Here is a 19,067-nt window from a genome sequence, read left to right on the forward strand (position 1 = left end):
AAACAAGGTTTGTGTGGTAATAATAAATTATATAATCATTTCTAAAACTGTGGAACAAAAATGTCCAAAATCAACATTTTAAAACATGCAGCCTGTTGTGTCTCATGCTTGTATCATTCTCGGCACTTTCCCAGAAAAAATCAATTTGGAAAAGTAGCCTAAATGTAAATGTCACAATGTTCTGAAGAGACTACTTTTGCCCACAAAACTAGAAGAAAAAAAGGGGGGTATTAATTTTCTTTCTATCTCTTTTTGCATCTTGGTATCCCCACAATGTTATCTGCTCATATCTATAGTTTTGATAAAACACACACACTCTCGTTCACAAAGCATGCATCACACACACACACACACACACACACACACACACACACACACACACACACACACAGATGCATTCACACACAAACACGCTTATCTCTATGACTCGTGCACACACTCGTACTCTGGGGTGCACTTTAAAACATGCAGCCCATTATGTCTCATACTTGTATTGTCATTTTCGGCACTTTCCAGAAAAATCAATTTGGAAAAGTAGCCTAAATGTAAATGTCACAATGTTCTGAAGAGACTAATTTTGCCCACAAAACTAGAAGAAAAAACAACAACTGATATCTGAGGACAGTATATGGTATGAAGTTCATTTTCTCCTTCACCCCCAGCACACTGATCTCCTGTGGCACCGCAGTCTGTCTGTCAGTAAGCATCACCGGCACTGTCTGCAGACTGCAGAGGAGGAGGTCCTGCCGTAATTTTCCGACTATCCCCCCCTCCTCGGACGTCTTTCCGATTGTACCAAGAAGCTCTGTACCGTCTGAAGAGGGCTTTAGTCCATGGGATGACCAAATCTCTCAGCAGCAGCAGGAGATGAAGTCCCAGGACCATAGTGATGCGCAGTATTCAGTGTACTGGACTTGGACTTTCGGTGCTGTTTACTGTTTGTCATGCATTGCTTTTTGTCTAGTTGGTTGCTTGTCCCGCCCTATTTCCGTCTGATGTGTGCTTCAGCAACGTTACAGAATTCTTTTGGTTCAAAGGTGATTTCTTTTCACGTTATTCCACCAGACAAATATTTCGTTCTATGATAAAATCATGTTCTGCAGCTTGTAAATTTTAACAGAATATTTTTTAATTTATTTGTGGTTTATTAAATGATTTTGTGGTAAGATTCTTCACACCTTTCAAATTGGTTTCCGACTCTTCAGTGTTCTCTATCTTTTTTTTTTTTTTTTGTGTCTTTTGTTGTGCTCACTTTGTCTTCATAATGTCTGCGACACTAGCATTTTTCTTTCCTTGCACAGGACTTGGCTTTGTACAAGTCTTTTTGGTTTGTTTTCCCAATAATATGTGGTTATCGGTTTTGAGCGAGATGTATTAGTGATAACAGCAAACCTGTCTTTCGCGTTCGAGTTTTACGTACTGCTTTTACGTACTAATATGAATAAACTGTCATTTGAATATCACTTCACTGTACATGCACCTTCAAAAGCCTTTTTCATTTGTCACACATGAGCTGGTACTACTTGATGTTGCTGTTGAGGGAATTTCTTGTTTTCAGCTTGTAAATCAATCCACTTTCCAGTTTCCTGGTGTTCTGTTGTGGATTTCTTATTCTGTTCGTCACAACTTTCGTCTCTGGTTGCTGTGTCTTTGTCACTCCTAAAAAAAAACAAACGCTTGATGACTGAATAAAAACAACACCCGAGAAATGCTTCTTCAACCTCACAGAATTCTTATCGACTAAATCGTTGACAAGACTTCCATTGAAAGCTGACAATCACCACAACGCGCTTTGTTAATATTTACTTCTTCCATTGTTTTGACTACATACGTAAAGGAACTGACGGCAGAAGACGTCACTATTTGTGATGAAAACATAAATTAACGTCACTACTTGTGATGAAAACATTCTTTTGTAGGCGTCTGCTCAGTTTCGCTCAGTGTTGCATTCAGGATGTCAAACCATAATTATGTTGTTGCTGTCGAGTACCGGCTGTGTTGACAAAATTAACTGTACATTTTATTCACGTGACTTTTTTTTCTGGAAACGAAATAGTTCTACTAGACGTGCCATGAAAGGAGTCAGGCCAGATCTTCAGTTTTACGTCTTCCCACACCATGGTGAAGCGGAGCAACCAGATTTAAAAAAAAAAAAAAAAAAAAAAATCGGGGGAAAAACAACACATAATGAGTCATTTTCAGAATATGAGCAATCCTGAGACAGACAAAACTATAAAAAAAAAAAAAAAAAAAAAAAAAAAAAAAAAAAAAAAAAAAATCAAGTACACCAATTTGACAATATAATTTTCTGAAGTGATTGGATATACCATTGTGTATACCGTACCAAATAATCCAGGCTTAACGGTAATTACAAATGCAGAAGAAAAAAAATTCAGTAGTATTACTACAACAAGAATGTCAGTGCAGTTACCATGATCGTCATTTTTTACACTTTTTTTTGTGCATTTGGTTTTCAAAAGGTACAGTGCTGAAACCTTTTAATGTTTCTTAAGAAATTGTAATGGCGCTTAGAGCTATCCAAGGGAATAAGCGTCTTAAAATGTACTTTATTATTATTATTATTATTATTATTATTATTATTGATACTGATACTGGTAACTGCACGGACAGTTGCTGCACGGACAAAATGATGATTAACAGTTACTAATCACTTCCTTTCATCAGAAAACATGACATCCTTGACAGCATGTGAAAGTGACACCCAGTGTTAGGGAATAAAATGACGAAAAATAGATCAAACCGTGTTGGCATTCATTATTGTAACGGTAAACCCCGGTCACTGCAGAGACATGCCAAGATAAACACCCTGCCCCTTAATTGACTGTCACGAACATGCTGTTGAACTCAAAAGTTGACGGGTGCAATAGCCGAGTGGTTAAAGCGTTGGACTGTCAATCTGAGGGTCCCGGGTTCGAATCATGGTGACGGCGCCTGGTGGGTAAAGGGTGGAGATTTTTACGATCTCCCAGGTCAAACATATGTGCAGACCTGCTAGTGCCTGAACCCCCTTCGTGTGTATATGCAAGCAGAAGATCAAATACGCATGTTAAAGATCCTGTAATCCATGCCAGCGTTCGGTGGGTTATAGAAACAAGAACATACCCAGCATGCACACCCCCGAAAACGGAGTATGGCTGCCTATATGGCGGGGTAAAAACGGTCATACACGTAAAAGCCCACTCGTGTGCATACGAGTGAACGCAGAAAAAGAAGAAGAAGAACTCAAAAGCTGTCCTGCTTGTTTGTGCATCACTGAGTGAACTGAATGAACCAAACAACAACACAAAACACATTTCAGAACCCGCGGGAACATTAAGGTTTTACCATACATTCTCATACCTGGTAACTTCGTGGACCAAAACTGACGTCTTGGACATGCATCTTTCAATATTCAAAATTCTGTATAAAAAAGAACCACCAAACAATTTGTTTCTCACAGTTTTTTGCTTTTGGTTGTGTTAAAATTATGTGTCTATCTGCTTGACAAGGAAAGCCAAATACCACAAATACTGTTTTTTAACCGAGTTTTATTGACATGTTAAGTCTTCACCTTTTCCAGCTGAACTGAGTGACATGCATTTTTAGACCCCCCACCCCCACCCCCTGATAAGTTTGCATACACAAAGAAAAATATAAACAAAGAGTCAGCGTCAGTGTCCTGTGTTTGGTCAATGATTCATTCGCTTGCATATTTGCCTGTTTTCAGATCCGTGTTGGATGCATACAGTTTTCATTTCATCTTATTTTTGAAAGACAAGAATTTGCTCAGATTTGGAAACACACACACACCCACACACACACACACACACACACACATCTATCTATCTATATATCTGTCTATATACGGTACGGAAAATATACATGATAATGAATATATTCAGTTTGATACATGCAGCGCGAGGTACTTGTTTTAGCATTATGACGTCATCAGCAGTTATACATTTTTATCGGTATTGTAAAATTCTTCTCTACAAAGTCATGTATCGATGGATATCTAGAAATATTCAGCAGCTAATCTAAGTGGAGAAATGCTCATTACAAGTTAAATAGTAAAGAAACGGTGCAAAAACGCGCGCTTGACACAAATCCATTGAAATGGCAGACCGTAGGGGAGAATTATAGGTAAAAATATTTTTTCTTCTTAATGTCATGAACCTAAAAACAAAGAAACTAACAAAACAAAACAAAAAAACCCCAACCAACCAACCAACCAACCAAACAAACAAACAACCCCCTAAAAAAACAACAACAAAAAACAACAACAAACAAACAAAAAAAGAAAGAAAAAAAAAGTGCAAGAGTGGATTTGAACCTCACATGTTAAAAACGAATCGAAGCAACTATATCATATACGCCGAAACACGTACAAATAACGACACTGATCGACTATACTCTATTCGAGGTGATAACTCCGTTTAAATCATGCAACTTTCACAAAATTTAATGTCTGAATTTAAGACATACTTAAGTTCGCTCTGCATAGTATAGAAAAAAAAAACAACAAAAACAAACAAACAAACACCACGACGCTGCCATCGCCCCAAACACACCACAATAAAATTATTTCACATGCTGTTTTAGTTTCTCCAGCTTCTATGCAGTGCGCACGCAGACCGGTGTAGCCGGCGGGTGCGAGAGAAAATAAGTCCGCATTTCAGTCAAACAAATAAACATAGGCCTAATTATGTCTCGTGCTACGTACATTTAGGCCAGTTTCAAAAGTTAGATGTGATGTACATAACATCTTATTTTGTTTGCAATTTTCTGCGTGAATTCTTCCTTCTCCTTGATAAGTGTGGAATGAAAAAAAAGTGGTGTGTGTGCGTGGGTGGAGAGGGAGGTGCATGCATGCCTGTGGCATCCGCGCGTGTTGCTTGTTTGTTGTGATGAGAAGACTGAAACCAGACACTGGAACGTCAGTATCCTCTGTAAAATGATGGTGGGTGTGTAACTGAAGGACAACGTGGTAGACTCCCATTGGTGCAGGGAATATCACTCCCGCATCAACCGCATCATGGAAGGGACGTTACTCTTGCTGATTTAACATGACAACAAGGTGTTTGAGTGTTCGAAGCAGAAACGTATTCGTGTGGAGAGGCTGCTGTTAAGCATTTTGAAAGCAACAAATTTTGAACGAAATGATCCCTCCGTATCTAAACTGCATGGATATTTTCTCGTCAGATTTTGGATCCATTCATCTGCAATGGTGAACTGTAAAATCTGGTTGACGACCACAATAATTTCGTTACCTGTCATTTAAGGGTTCTTCATAAAGTAACTGCGGGTAGGATTGACAATGCAGTTTCTTACAACAAGAAACTGTCGAAGGCGAAAAATCCAGACGCTTGGTGTCATTGTACTGATCACCATCATTTATTTTCTCCTTCAGTTTTTTTCACTGTCACGATTAGGGGGTGCAAACAAGAGTGAAAAGACGAGCAATTTTCAAGGTGCTAACATGGGTAGGGATGAAATGATTAATGATGACGAAACTAAGGACGAAAAGGATGGTAAACATCAGAATTCAAATTCAGCAGTTGGGCGTCATGAACAGCAGGACATACCCAGAGGAGTCCACCTATCACAAGCTGCTCAGTATGCAAAAGTTGGGCTGTTTAAATGCTTGAAGTCAGAGGTACATGTATGATGTATGCATGCACTCTCTTGGTCTAAGTGTCTGTGTCTCCTCTCACTTTTTCAGTGGTTCCATATGATTCTTTTATCATACTTAAGTCTCTAATTCTCTTCAAGTCTTGACAATTCTGCTATACATATTTTATTTTGTCAATTTGTCTCAAGCTTGCCTCTAAGTCTAAGATTATTTGTGTGTGTGTGTTTTCAGGCTTTCTTATCTGATTATTGGATACCTAACATAAGTGTGCAACAGGAAACAATGATGTATGTTAGAGGTTCCATATCTTTAAATACATTATAAGATTCTCGTGTACCCAAAGCAGAGGACCAAAGCACGTCTTTGTTTAAATTCAGATAGCAAGTGTTATATATATCACAGAATATTTCAAACATCACAAGCCCACTTACATAGTTCTGTACCTGTAGTGAAAAGAATGTGTTATTACAAGCTTTACAAGGATATATCTAGATTGTCCATGGCAAACCAAGAGTGGATCTGACTCCCCTTAATATCTATATCTATCTGTCTATCGGTAGATCAGTCAGTCTGTCAATCTGTTTGTCTATCTATCTGTCTGTCTAGCTATCTATATATAATTACATGTCTTGGTAACTCACAGCTTTTAGTTTAATCCTAAAAATTCCTTTCACAGCTGACAAACTCCAAATTTCAGATGTGTATGACAAAATTAAATGACAAAGAATGGTTTGACAATCAGAAAAGTAAAAAGCAGACTACAGGAGCACTCACCAATTAACATCCATAAGATAATTGAGAGAGAGAGAGAGAGAGAGAGAGAGAGAGAGAGAGAGAGAGACTAAAGAGGGGGAGAAAGAGAGAGTTCTAGAGTGAGAGAGAGAGAGAATACATGTTTTGCAGAGAAAAGTAATAATGATAACAGATAGTACTTATATGGCGCAAACTCCCACATATAATGGGGTCTAACTTAAGCGCCTGACATGAAACAAGATATACATACACTGGTGCATGATAACATATCTCTGGACATGAAAAAAACAACACAGTATGTCTATACACTAAGACAATACTACAAATCACACATCTAGATATGAACACACACACACACACACACACACACACACACACACATACATGCACACAGAGGACACAAAATGCCCTACACATGCGTGCTCACATGCTCACACACGCACACACACTCACTCGTGCACACACAAACACACATCCACAGACACACACACTAAATGATGATTTAAGTAGAGGGTAAAGTGGGGTGGGTAGGAGGAGGAAGAATGCAGTTAATTAGCTATGCTTCATCACACCGAAAGGCCTGTTTAAGCAGGTGGGTTTTCTACTTTGTTTTGAAAGAGAACAGTGTCAGTGACCTGAGATTCAAAGGAAGAGAATTCCAGACAGAATATGCTTGATACTGAAACTAGTGAAATGGCCTTTGGCCAGATGTCTTTGAAGATGTTTTGGGGACTCGAAATGTTTGGGGGACTCAAAGGAGCTTTTCAGCAGAAGACCTCAGAGAATGTGAAGGGGTGTAAGTATTTAAGGAAAGAAGATAAGTAAGATGGGAGAGATCCTTCAAAGTGGCTATAAGTCAGTACAGCAGTTTTGTACAGAATTCTATACTAGATGTGTAACCAATGAAGTTGACGTAAAAGTGGGTTCATGTGATACTTTTTGGACTTTCTGAAAATGATCCTTGCAGCATTGTTCAAAATCATCTGAAGACGTGACAAGAAATCAGAAGGCAGACCGGCAAGTAGTGAATTGTGGAACAATGTGACTTAGGATCAGGGAGCAAACAAGCTGAGTGGTTGGTTGAATGGTACAGATTTTCCTGGAAGTTTCCTATGTCGTTGTTCTCTATAGTTACAAGTTTTACCACAAGCCCTACAGGCTACAGTCATTAAGATCAGCTGATAATTGTTATCATAGTAGTGAGTGATGATTAATGATTACGCTTATTGTGATATCATTTTTACTAAAATGGACTCAAGACCTAAGAAAGTATCTCCACTGATGATCAGTCTTACACCAGTCTGAAAAAAGCTCCATTTTAGTTTTTTTTTCATGTAGCACTGTATGGACAGATGAATTTTGCTCTTTGCTTCACTGGTACATAATATCAAAGACCATACATCATTTACATGTATAGAAAGACCAACTACTGGTGATTGTGTGTGTGTGTGTGTGTGTGTGTGTGTGTGTGTGTCTGTTAAGACCAGTGTTTTATGTTTTAAGGATTGTATTTGTTGTGTGCATGTGCTAAACATCCTGTAACTGTGAATGTAGTGTGTCACCAAATATATGTGAAAAATTACTGTTCATTATCATTTGTGCTGTATTCAGTTTTTATTTGGATTATAAGCATGTTTGAAACGATGAATATATTTGTTTTAAAATACTTTTTGCAGCCTATTGAACTATTTTCCTGTTTAAAAGAGCATGTCACTTGGTTGACAAGTAACAAAAAATAAACAACAACAAAAAACAAAAAAACAACAACAAAAAACAAAACAACAACAACAAAAAACCCAAAAACCCAAAAAACAAAACAAAACAAACAAAAAAACAAAAAAATGATTTACAAAGATCCAAGATTATTAATTGATGCCAACATTTGTTCAAATCTTAGTGTGCAGTAACTTCCCAGGCATGCCTGCCTGCTGTTTCTGCTTCCTCTGTGTTGCTATCACCTTGAAAGCAGTGAAGCAGTTGGTGAAGAAATGTCTGAAAGTTGTCACACACACACAAACCCACCCACCCACCCACACACACACATACACACACACCACCACCAACAACAAGAACAACAACAACAGACAACCTCTATCAATGAAAATAAACAACCAAAACACAGTTTCAGTTTCAGTTTCACTTTCTCAAGGAGGCGTCACTGCGTTCGGACAAATCCATACACGCTACACCACATCTGTTGAGCAGATGCCTGACCAGCAGCATAACCCAACGCGCTTAATCAGGCCTTGAGTGCATGCTTACATATTTGTGTACCTATGAAAGTGGATTTCATTTTACGTAATTTCGCCAGAGGACAACACTCTCGTTGCCATGGGTTCTTTTTCAGTGCGCCAAGTGCGTGCTGCACACGGGACCTCGGTTTATCGTCTCATCCGAAAGACTAGACGCTCAGTTTGATTTTCCAGTCAAACTTAGGAGAAAGGGCGAGAGCGGGATTCAAACCCACACCCTCACGGACTCGCTGTATTGGCAGCTGAGCGTCTTAACCATTCTGCCACCTTCCTCATCACAACACAGAAAACAAGCAAATGGTTACTACCCACAAGGTGCACTTTTAAATGTTATATTTCCAACTTTTGACCACCACCATGAACATAAAGTTTATTGCACATTTCACATTTCCTTGCTTTATTGTTAAAACAGAAGAAAAGATCATTTTCCCAAGTACTGAAGTAAGCACAAAAAGTTAAATCTAGGAAATATATCTGATGAAGTTATATATATATATTGTATTGTATACATACATATAGGATATACACTAACTGACTGAGCATGTGATTTATTCCTTAATTCATTACCAATGATTGTTTAAATTCTTTTTCATATATGTATATATATATATATGACGGGTGCAATAGCCGAGTGGCTAAAGCGTTGGACTTTCAGTCTGAGGGTCCCGGGTTCAAATCTCCGTAATGGCACCTAGTGGGTAAAAGGTGGAAATATTTTCAATCTCCAGGTCAGCATATGTGCAGACTTGCTTGTGCCTGAACCCCCTTTGTCAGTTTGTGTTTATACGCAAGCAGAAGATCAAATACGCACATTAAAGATCCTGTAATCCATGCCAGCGTTCGGTGGGTTATGGAAACAAGAACATGCCCAGCATGCACAACCCAGAAAACAGATATGGTTGCCTACCTGGCAGGGAAAGAAACAGTCATATACGTAAAAGCCCACCCGTGTACATGTGAGTGAACATAGGAGTTGCAGCCCACGAACAAAGAAGACGACGATATATATATATATATAGATATAGATAGATAGATAGATAGATAGATAGATAATGCTGATATACATGATATTTTTCAGTTGCACATTCCTGTTGAACAAGTGAACGATGACTTTTGTGATTGCCCAGACTCGTCTGATGAGCCTGGCACTTCAGCTTGCCCCCGTGGAAGGTACGTCAGGGGGATACATCATCACTGACATTCAGTTTGTGCCACAATGCAGAGTCATGTGTGATATTGGTTGTGTGTACTTTGGTGCCACTTTTTTAGGTTAAAATTTTTTTATATATATTTGTATTTGTATTTCTTTTTATCACAACAGATTTCTCTGTGTGAAATTCGGACTGCTCTCCCCAGGGAGAGCGCGTCGCTATACTACAGCGCCACCCATTTTTTTTGTATTTTTTCCTGCGTGCAGTTTTATTTGTTTTTTGTATCGAAGTGGATTTTTCAGTCTACAGAATTTTGCCAGGAACAACCCTTTTGTTGCCGTGGGTTCTTTTACGTGCGCTAAGTGCATGCTGCACACGGGGCCTCGGTTTATTGTCTCATCCGAATGACTAGCGTCCAGACCACCACTCAAGGTCTAGTGGAGGGGGAGAAAATATCGGCGGCTGAGCCGTGATTCGAACCAGCGCGCTCAGATTCTCTCGCTTCCTAGGCGGACGCGTTCCCTCTAGGCCATCACTCCACTAACAGTATATATATATATATGTGTGTGTGTGGTTCATCCGTTGAGATCGACGAGGACCATGTAGTCATCCTGGGGGTGGGTGGGTGGGTTGGGCTCTTTGGGTGCGCAGATGACTGGTCAGGCCAATTCGCGCCTGGAAGGTCCTTGACTTAAACCACAGCGTTTACACTGTGTTGGTCATTCTTCAATGCTGGTCACAAATAGGAACTGAGGGGATGGGATTATTTCACTTATCTCAATAAAAGAACATTTGTTTTGTTGGTGGTAAGCAATCATGTGCTATGCACTTAATGTTTGTATGCAGTATTGTCATACAAATGATGTATAATAGTATACATGCAGGTGTGATTAGTATTAAAAAAAAATGTTGTTTTTAGCTGATTGAAACAAATGGATTGAAGGTTGTGCTGTGTACGTAGTAGTCTTCAGGTTTATTTCTGGTCAGATCAACACATGATTTGATTAAACTGTGCTCAACACACTGTGTATCCCTCAAAAGGTTGTGCTGTGCACTTAGTAATCTTCAGGTTTATTTCTGGTCAGATCAACACATGATTTGATTAAACTGTGTTCAACACACTGTGTATCCCTCAAAAGGTTGTGCTGTGCACTTAGTAATCTTCAGGTTTATTTCTGGTCAGATCAACACATGATTTGATTAAACTGTGCTCAACACACTGTGTATCCCTCAAAAGGTTGTGCTGTGCACTTAGTAATCTTCAGGTTTATTTCTGGTCAGATCAACACATGATTTGATTAAACTGTGTTCAACACACTGTGTATCACTCAAAAGGTTGTGCTGTGCACTTAGTAGACTTCAGGTTTATTTCTGGTCAGATCAACACATGATTTGATTAAACTGTGTTCAACACACTGTGTATCACTCAAAAGGTTGTGCTGTGCACTTAGTAGACTTCAGGTTTATTTCTGGTCAGATCAACACATGATTTGATTAAACTGTGCTCAACACACTGTGTGTCCCTCAAAACTTCTTGTTATTACACATCATGACTTCAGTATTTTGTGTCTGTTACTTCATAACTTGATGCTGTGTCTCTTCATGTGTAGCAGTGGCTTGGTGTGTGTGTGTGTGTGTGTGTGTGCATCTGTAGTACTGTTTTGTTTATTTAATGCTATATGATGTTTATTGATTTGAAAGTCACTGACCTTACCTGATGTTCATCATCATGTAATAATATTTTATTTTTATAATGATAATAATAATATTTTATTTTTATATAGCGCTATAATACAAGCATAAGCAAGCTCTAAGCGCTTTACAATCCAGTACCTAAAGTGAAACAAGAAAGCATATTATAAAAGCACAATGCATAAAACTCACAAAGTAACATACTGTCAGTACTACAACTGTTACACTCAACACTCACACTGACACACACGCACAGAAACACACATGATTAACCCTTTCGCTGCCAGGAAAATAAGATTTAAGTGAAATCTATTTGCCAGGGTTTTTTCACAAAAAACGGGTATAAATTTTCAAAAAATTCTGTGCTCTTTGTTATTGGAGAAAGACCCATAAAAGTATATATTTTCTGAAAGGTAAATGAATAAAGAATACAAAACACATGCTGTTTTCCCATTTTATATATTTTTAGTGACATGCTGTTGTTTTGAAATCAGTGTTTTGTTTTTTGTCACATTTTCAACTTGTTCATTACAAACATTAGTCAGGTAATTTGCACAAAAACATAATATTTTCTGGACAAATGGATATCTGCAAACCCAAAATCATACTAGAACAACCACAATATATATATTTTTTTTAAGAGATAGATTCACAATACATTGTGACTTCTCCAAGTGATAAGATGGATGTGAGGCCACGCCCCCTCAGTCTCCACCCCCCTCCTCCTCACCCCTCTCACATGGTCACTTGATTCAGTTCTCATCAGACCGCGTTGGCTGCGTGCCAAGACTATCGCTCTGCTGCTAATTCGGTCATCTGTCGTCTGCTAAGATCTGTACAGCCGGCATCACTCACCGACAGTCGCATCGTGGCCACTCTCTTCATTATTCATTTATTTTCTATCAGATCGCCCTATAAATGTTCATCTCTATCTTCTCCTTCGAATTTACGCTTCAATTCTTTCTGAGCATCAGCTAAAGAAAGAAATCATGGTTGATTTATTTCGTCACGATCGCATGTCTTGAGCACGGCGTCAGTCCGACATTTTGTTGAGCGAGCGAGGAGAGAAGTCAGGCAAACACTTGGACAGTGACCCAACCAAAACGTTCAAATAAAGGACTGCTTCATGACGTAGATGGGGTTTCTAGCTATGAATAGAATCTAGAGAGATTCCCCAGGCTAAAGCTACCACTATTTTTGCCAAGGAAGTGAATGCAAACCAGGGAAAAGTCAGAATATTTCGATGACGAGTTATCTCGTCATGCAGGCAGCGAAGCATACATGCTTGCCATGACGAGTTATCTCGTCATCCAGGCAGCCTAGGGGTTAAACGGCTGAGATGACAGCAATTTTCACTTAAAATACGTACATGTAAAAAAGGAACATATTTGTAATCTGCATGCCATAGATTTTGAAAAAAATTGTAAAATAAAATTTTGGATAGAAAAGGTAAAAGGGGGTAAAAATCAAGTCATTCTCCCTTTCGAACCACACCACCACCATCCATCTACCCACCCCCATTCTCTCCACTCTCCCATCACACACACTCACATTGCCATGGGCCTGGGACAACAGCACTATTTGAGTTATTTATCTCTGTGGCTGCCTTCTCCTCTACACTCCGTCTCGCTCACTACGGTCAGCTTCGGATCCACTCCATTTACAGATACCCAGATTCAAACTCTCGACTGTTGGCCGCCGTTCTTTCTCAGTCTCTGGACCTTGCAATTGGAATGAACTTCCTCTTTCGCATCGTCAAGTCTCCACACTCAGCTCTTTCAAGTCTGGCCTTAAAACCCACCTCTTCCCAAAATAGCCTCCTTTCCCTGCCTCTTCCTTGTCTTCAGTTTCTCCAGTTTTAGAGTTATGCGTGCGTGAGAATGACTGGTGCGAAAGCGCTTAGATTTGTCTATGCACAAGATTCAGCGCTGTATAAATACCATTATTATTATTATTAGTTATGACAAGTATTTTTTAAAGAGATAAGTTTTGCTTTATGTAGTCCTCCAGCCTGTAACTGTTGAGCGTGGCCATGCCAGGTTTTACTGCACAGTGCAGCTGCCGCATGAGGACGCACAGTCCATCGACTCCAGCAAGGTGAACGATGGAATATGTGACTGTTGTGACGGAAGTGACGAGTGGAAGGGGCGCCAAGTCCCTGCTGTGATGCGGCTCCACGGTCAGTGGATGTATTTGTTTGTATTTGTGTTTGTATTTCTTTTTATCACAACAGATTTCTCTGTGTGAAATTTGGGCTGCTCTCCCCAGGGAGAGCGCATCGCTACACAACAGTACCACCCATTTTTTTAATTTTGTATTTTTTGCTGCGTGCAGTTTTTTTGGTTTTTCCTATCGAAGTGGATTTTTCTACAGAATTTTGCCAGGAACAACCCTTTTGTTGCCTTGGGTTCTTTTACGTGCGCTAAATGCATGCTAGCACACGGGACCTTGGTTTATCATCTCATCTGAATGACTAGCGTCCAGACCACCACTCAAGGTCTAGTGGAGGGGGAGAAAATATCGGCGGCTGAGCCGTGATTCGAACCAGCGCGCCCAGATCCTCTCGCTAATTAGGCGGACGCGTTACCTCTAGGCCATCACTCCACATATATGTGTGTCGACTGTTTGGCTTTTGTTGCAGTATCAGTACCAGTATTGGTATCGGTATTGGTATCAGTAGCTCAAGGAGGCGTCGCTGCGTTTGGACAAATCCATATACGCTACACCACATCTGCCAAGCAGATGCCTGACCAGCAGCTTAACCCAACGCGCTTAGTCAGGCCTTGAGAAAAAAAAAAGAGAAAAAAAAGAGATAACAACAACAACAGTAATAATGGTAATAATAAATAAGAATAAAATAAAAAGACACTAATGATGACAAATAAGCGGATAAACGTAAAATATGCCGACACACATTCACACACACTCTGCTGCCTGGTTGGATGATTGATTGTTAGTTGATTCTTAATGTCATGTACTAGTTGCTTTGAGTTGATGTTGCACTTTTTTTTTGCAAGGGTGTATTGTAAGGTCCTGAACAACAGAAATGTTAGTAATGGAAAGACTTATAATTACTGTGCCCAGTTACTGGATTTTACAATATTTATTAGAGTGACTATGAATTTGGTGAAAACATAACTCAATATTTTACATCTGATGGATGAGTTTTAGTGAAAGGTAGTGGCTAGAGCAGAATTAACTCTTTCCGGACGAAGGAATGCTCACGCATTCCTACACAAAACGTATTCGGATTCGGACAAAGGAATGGAATAGCATTCTCCGAAAGTAAAATTCCATCATGCGCTGTACACGTGATTTTGTGATTAGCAAGCAGAGTGAGCTATTCTGGGTCACGCCACAATCGAACAGTATGATTGGTCAGCCTGGGATGTGTGGCCTGTCTCGCACACACGCTGACAAAGTCACTGACCGGTCGTCTGCTCGTGTGCCAGCCTGTTAGCAAAGCGGGCTCTTCTCAGAATGTTGTGAAGCGAACAAGGCAGTGACGGCAACGTTTTAGGGTTGCCGAAGTACTTGAAATGCTACAAACTGAAGGGTCGGACATTGAAGAGGTGGATGATGACGAAGAAGAAAGCGAATTTAATGCAGAAAGTGAGCATGGGTATGGTGATTCGGGGTGAAAAATTGGCAGTATTTTCTACATATGGCAAAACTGTAAAAATAAGATGAGAAATTTGATTTTTTTTATATGTAATAGCTCAACACGTAGTAAACCAGTTCTGAAAGTTTCATTTTCTTACACAGTATTTTGTATTTTTTGTAAATTTTTTTCCAAACCCTTACAAATGGGCCATCTGTGAGGAAAAGCAAGGGAGAAAACTTGTCGTCCCGAGTGAGTTAAGGCTTTTCTGATTTGCTGCAGGCAAGAGAGGAGCAGTGTTTCACACACCTTGTGTGGACCGGTGCGGCGACATTCTTCAGCTGATGGAGCACGAGGAGAGGATCCGCAGGCAGGGAGTCCTCTTGCAGAAGCGCTACCTGGACGCTGCACGTGGCTTGTCTCCTCGTCACCTGCTTGTGAGTGGCACAGGACACACAGTTTGTGTGTGTGTGTACTACTTGGACATGTGTGTGTGTGTTTGTGTGTGTGTGTGTTTGTGTGTGTGTGTGTGTGTGTGTGTGTGTGTGTGTTACCTGGACGCTGCACGTGGTTTGTCTCCTCGTCACCTGCTTGTGAGTGGCACAGGACACACAGTTTGTGTGTGTGTGTACTTGGACATGTGTGTGTGTGTGTTTGTGTGTGTGTGTGTGTGTGTGTTTGTGTGTGTGTTTGTGTGTGTGTGTGTGTGTGTGTGTGTGTGTGTGTGTGTTTGTGTGTGTGTTTTTGTGTGTGTGTGTGTTTGTGTGTGTGCGTGTGTGTGTATGTGTGTGTGTGTGTGTGTTTGTGTTGTGTGTGTGTGTGTGTGTGTGTTTGTTTGTGTTGTGTGTGTGTTTGTATTTGTGTGTGTGTGTGTGTGTGTGCACTCGGATGCATATGTGTGTGTGTGTGAGTGATAGAACACACACATACACACACACACACTTGTATATATATATATATATATGTATATATATATATATATATATATATATATATATATATATATATATATATATATATGTGCAGTTTTACAATACTGGAAACATTTTCAGGACATGCAATGCCAGAATGAAAAGTGCAAGAAAATAGCTAGGTCAAATATCTTTCCTGGTATTGATTGAACACCCCACTGCATGATGGTAATACTGAAAAGAAGTGGCTTTTAGCACCTGCCCAGAAAACAAAACAAAAACGTTTTCACTGTGAACCAGTGTGGCTAGAAATGATGTGGGTTTTACACGGTGGACACCACCCATTTGCTGTCTATAAAATTAAGATATCAGAACAACCTGTGTTGGATCACAAACAGACACAGTTGTAGACAAGCTGAAATATTACAAAAAAAAAAAGTGACAGAACTACTAGAATGACGCCTGGTAAATGTGGACACCGTAACCTACGATTTCCCCCTCGATTGAATCTGTGTGAACAAACTTGCAGATTCCTAGAGGGAAAAGTCTAACCCATGAGGGTAGCTCATGTAGGAATGGTAACTGCGCCAGTCTTCTGCTCTCCTCCTTAACTTTGATGAAAACCACTTCATTACTGACGGTACAGCATCCACACAGTTTCAGTTTTCAGTTTCAGTAGCTCTAGGAGGCGTCACTGCGTTCGGACAGATCCATATACGCTGCACCACATCTGCCAAGCAGATGCCTGACCAGCAGCGTAACCCAACGCACTTAGTCAGGCCTTGAGAGAGAAAAAGAAAAAGAAAAAAAAGGGTGAATAAATAATAGATAAATACATTAAAAAAAACCAAACTTCTACCACTACTAATATGTATAAGGCGCAAAAACTTGATGAAGTAAACTATAAGCATACATAAAAAAAGAAGTAATAATAATAATAATAATTATAAAAATAAAATAAATAAATAAAAAAGACGACAATGATGATGATATATATATACATATATATCCACACAGAGTAAACATAGTTGTGACTAAAGCAACATTCAAACAGTAAAGTAAAAGTAGTAGTATTAGTAGTCAGTGTAACTGTCATAACCATACTTGCACATTACATAATTGTATTGTAATACTCTTGTTTGTAACAACAGATCTCCCTGTGTGAAATTCGGGCTGCTCTCCCCAGGGAGAGCGCATTGCTACACTGAGAGCGCCACCCATTTTTTTTTTGTATTTTTTTCTGCCTGCAGTTTTGCCAGGGACAACCTTTTTTGTTGCCGTGGGTTCTTTTCCATGCGCTAGGTGCATGCTGCAAATGGGACCTCGCTTTATCATCTCATCCAAACGACTAGCGTTCAGACCACCACTCAAGGTCTGGTGGTCGGGGAGAAAATACTGGCAACTATGGCAATAGTTAACTGGTGTCAAAGCAAACACACATTGTAAATTATTCCCACAGTGGCATTCCACAATCATGGATATTTCTGATTATCTAATTACCTCCCTTCACACATGTAACTCCAATACATAACATAGTGTTCAAAGGTTCAAGTGGAAACAAAATGATAGTTCCTTACCGATGAGCACTGTTTTCAGAAAAAGAACTGATAAATATCTCTTGAGCATTTCATGAATGAGTTTCTTCAGTTTACTAAAACAGCAGCCTCTGAACTACTTCCCAGAGATTCAGTGTCCAGTGCAACCAACTACTTGCATTACGAAAAATATTCTTTCTTCTTTTTTTCAAATTACTACTGTCATAATGGCTGCTGGAAAAAGAGGGCGCTAGCCAGCGGGACAAAGGGGAGGTTTCGTTTTCTCTGCATAGGCGGATAGTAGTTTGCACAGGACAGGAATGTCAGACCCCTGCCGGAGTCTGCACTAGTTGGGTCACGGTAAGTGTATTATTTAAACGTAATTTTAGACAGAAAATTTCCTCAACAAGTTAAACTGAATTAAAAAAAAAGATGTATATTTAAATGTTTTTTTTGCAAACCCCTATACATCCATATGGTTTTCCTCAGACAAATGAGCTTTTAAGTTGACATGCTTTATGCACTTAGATTGGTGGTAGTCAGCTGATCGTACACTGCAGAATCTTTACAACATCACTTTCCAACTCTCTCAGCTAAGTAATCCTCACACATTTAAGCACAAAACAAACCCTCCATGCAAAACTTGTGCAACAGCATGTCTGCTCAACTTCTGGAACCACACCCCTGTTCAGTTGTATACAGATGTAGATACGTTTGTGAATACGTTCATGCAACGTTCATGACAGATGGCAGCACTGTGGCAGAGACCACACATATTTTCCGTTTTAATTTGCAAAATTGCAGATCTTGAACTGTGTTGTAGAAACAGTAGTGGCAGATCATGCAAAGGTCCTCAGATGCCTGTGGAAGAACCTGGCAAATGCAAAACAGAACATGTTTTTATATATATTGATGTCTCGTTCGTCGTTTATCAGATGGATTCCCCCGTCTCCTCGATGAAGGCGGCAGTACATCGCAGGTCCTCCAGTCCTCCATAGAGCTTCAGTTTATCACAGATTTCAATTTATTCAGCAGTAACAGTTTGAAGGGTTTTATTGTGTTTGTGTGGAAATGATCTGGTGGCACAGAAAAAGTGCAAATAGTGTCTCCTGACCACTATGCTGAAAGACATGGCTGTGCCAAAGTACTGATTTTAGATTGAGAATTTCGAAAATACTTTGTACATTCTGAAAGGTTTGTAAAGGGTTCGAATAAAAATGAGAGCTGGACATAAAAAAAAAAAACCAACAACAAAAAACCCAAACAAATTGCAATGATTGAAGTCTTTGTAAAAAGATAACAGTTGAGGTATAAACACTTCTACAGGTGAACAGAAAGGCATCTGAGGAATAGTTTATGTTTCGAAACATTGCAAGTATTCTATGTCTTTTTTATTGGACTTTTGTTCTGTGTTTGAAGGGATCAACCAGGTTTCATCACATGTTTTGTCTCTTGCGTTTCCCAGAAATTTGGACCTCTGGGCATTTTCTTCCTGCTGAGCAAAGAGTGCTACCAGCATGCTGCTCACGAGTACCTCTAC

The 19,067-nt window shown here is 39.6% G+C and overlaps 1 protein-coding gene across 1 annotated transcript in view; it reads left to right on the plus strand.

Moving 5' to 3' along the window:
• The first annotated feature begins 5,073 nt into the window (after positions 1–5,073).
• Positions 5,074–19,067, plus strand: part of LOC143291067 (uncharacterized) — a 22,458-nt gene continuing 8,464 nt past the window's right edge. Inside the window, exons 1-5 of the mRNA XM_076600658.1 lie at positions 5,074–5,656; positions 9,716–9,807; positions 13,520–13,659; positions 15,364–15,518; positions 18,993–19,067. The exon at positions 18,993–19,067 is cut by the window's right edge and continues 165 nt beyond it. Of these exons, the coding sequence (XP_076456773.1) occupies positions 5,318–5,656; positions 9,716–9,807; positions 13,520–13,659; positions 15,364–15,518; positions 18,993–19,067 (801 nt within the window). The 5' untranslated portion in view covers positions 5,074–5,317. The remainder of the gene's footprint in view (positions 5,657–9,715; positions 9,808–13,519; positions 13,660–15,363; positions 15,519–18,992) is intronic.

Source organism: Babylonia areolata, chromosome 16 (assembly GCF_041734735.1).
Source record: "Babylonia areolata isolate BAREFJ2019XMU chromosome 16, ASM4173473v1, whole genome shotgun sequence".
NCBI classification, from domain to species: domain Eukaryota; kingdom Metazoa; phylum Mollusca; class Gastropoda; order Neogastropoda; family Buccinidae; genus Babylonia; species Babylonia areolata.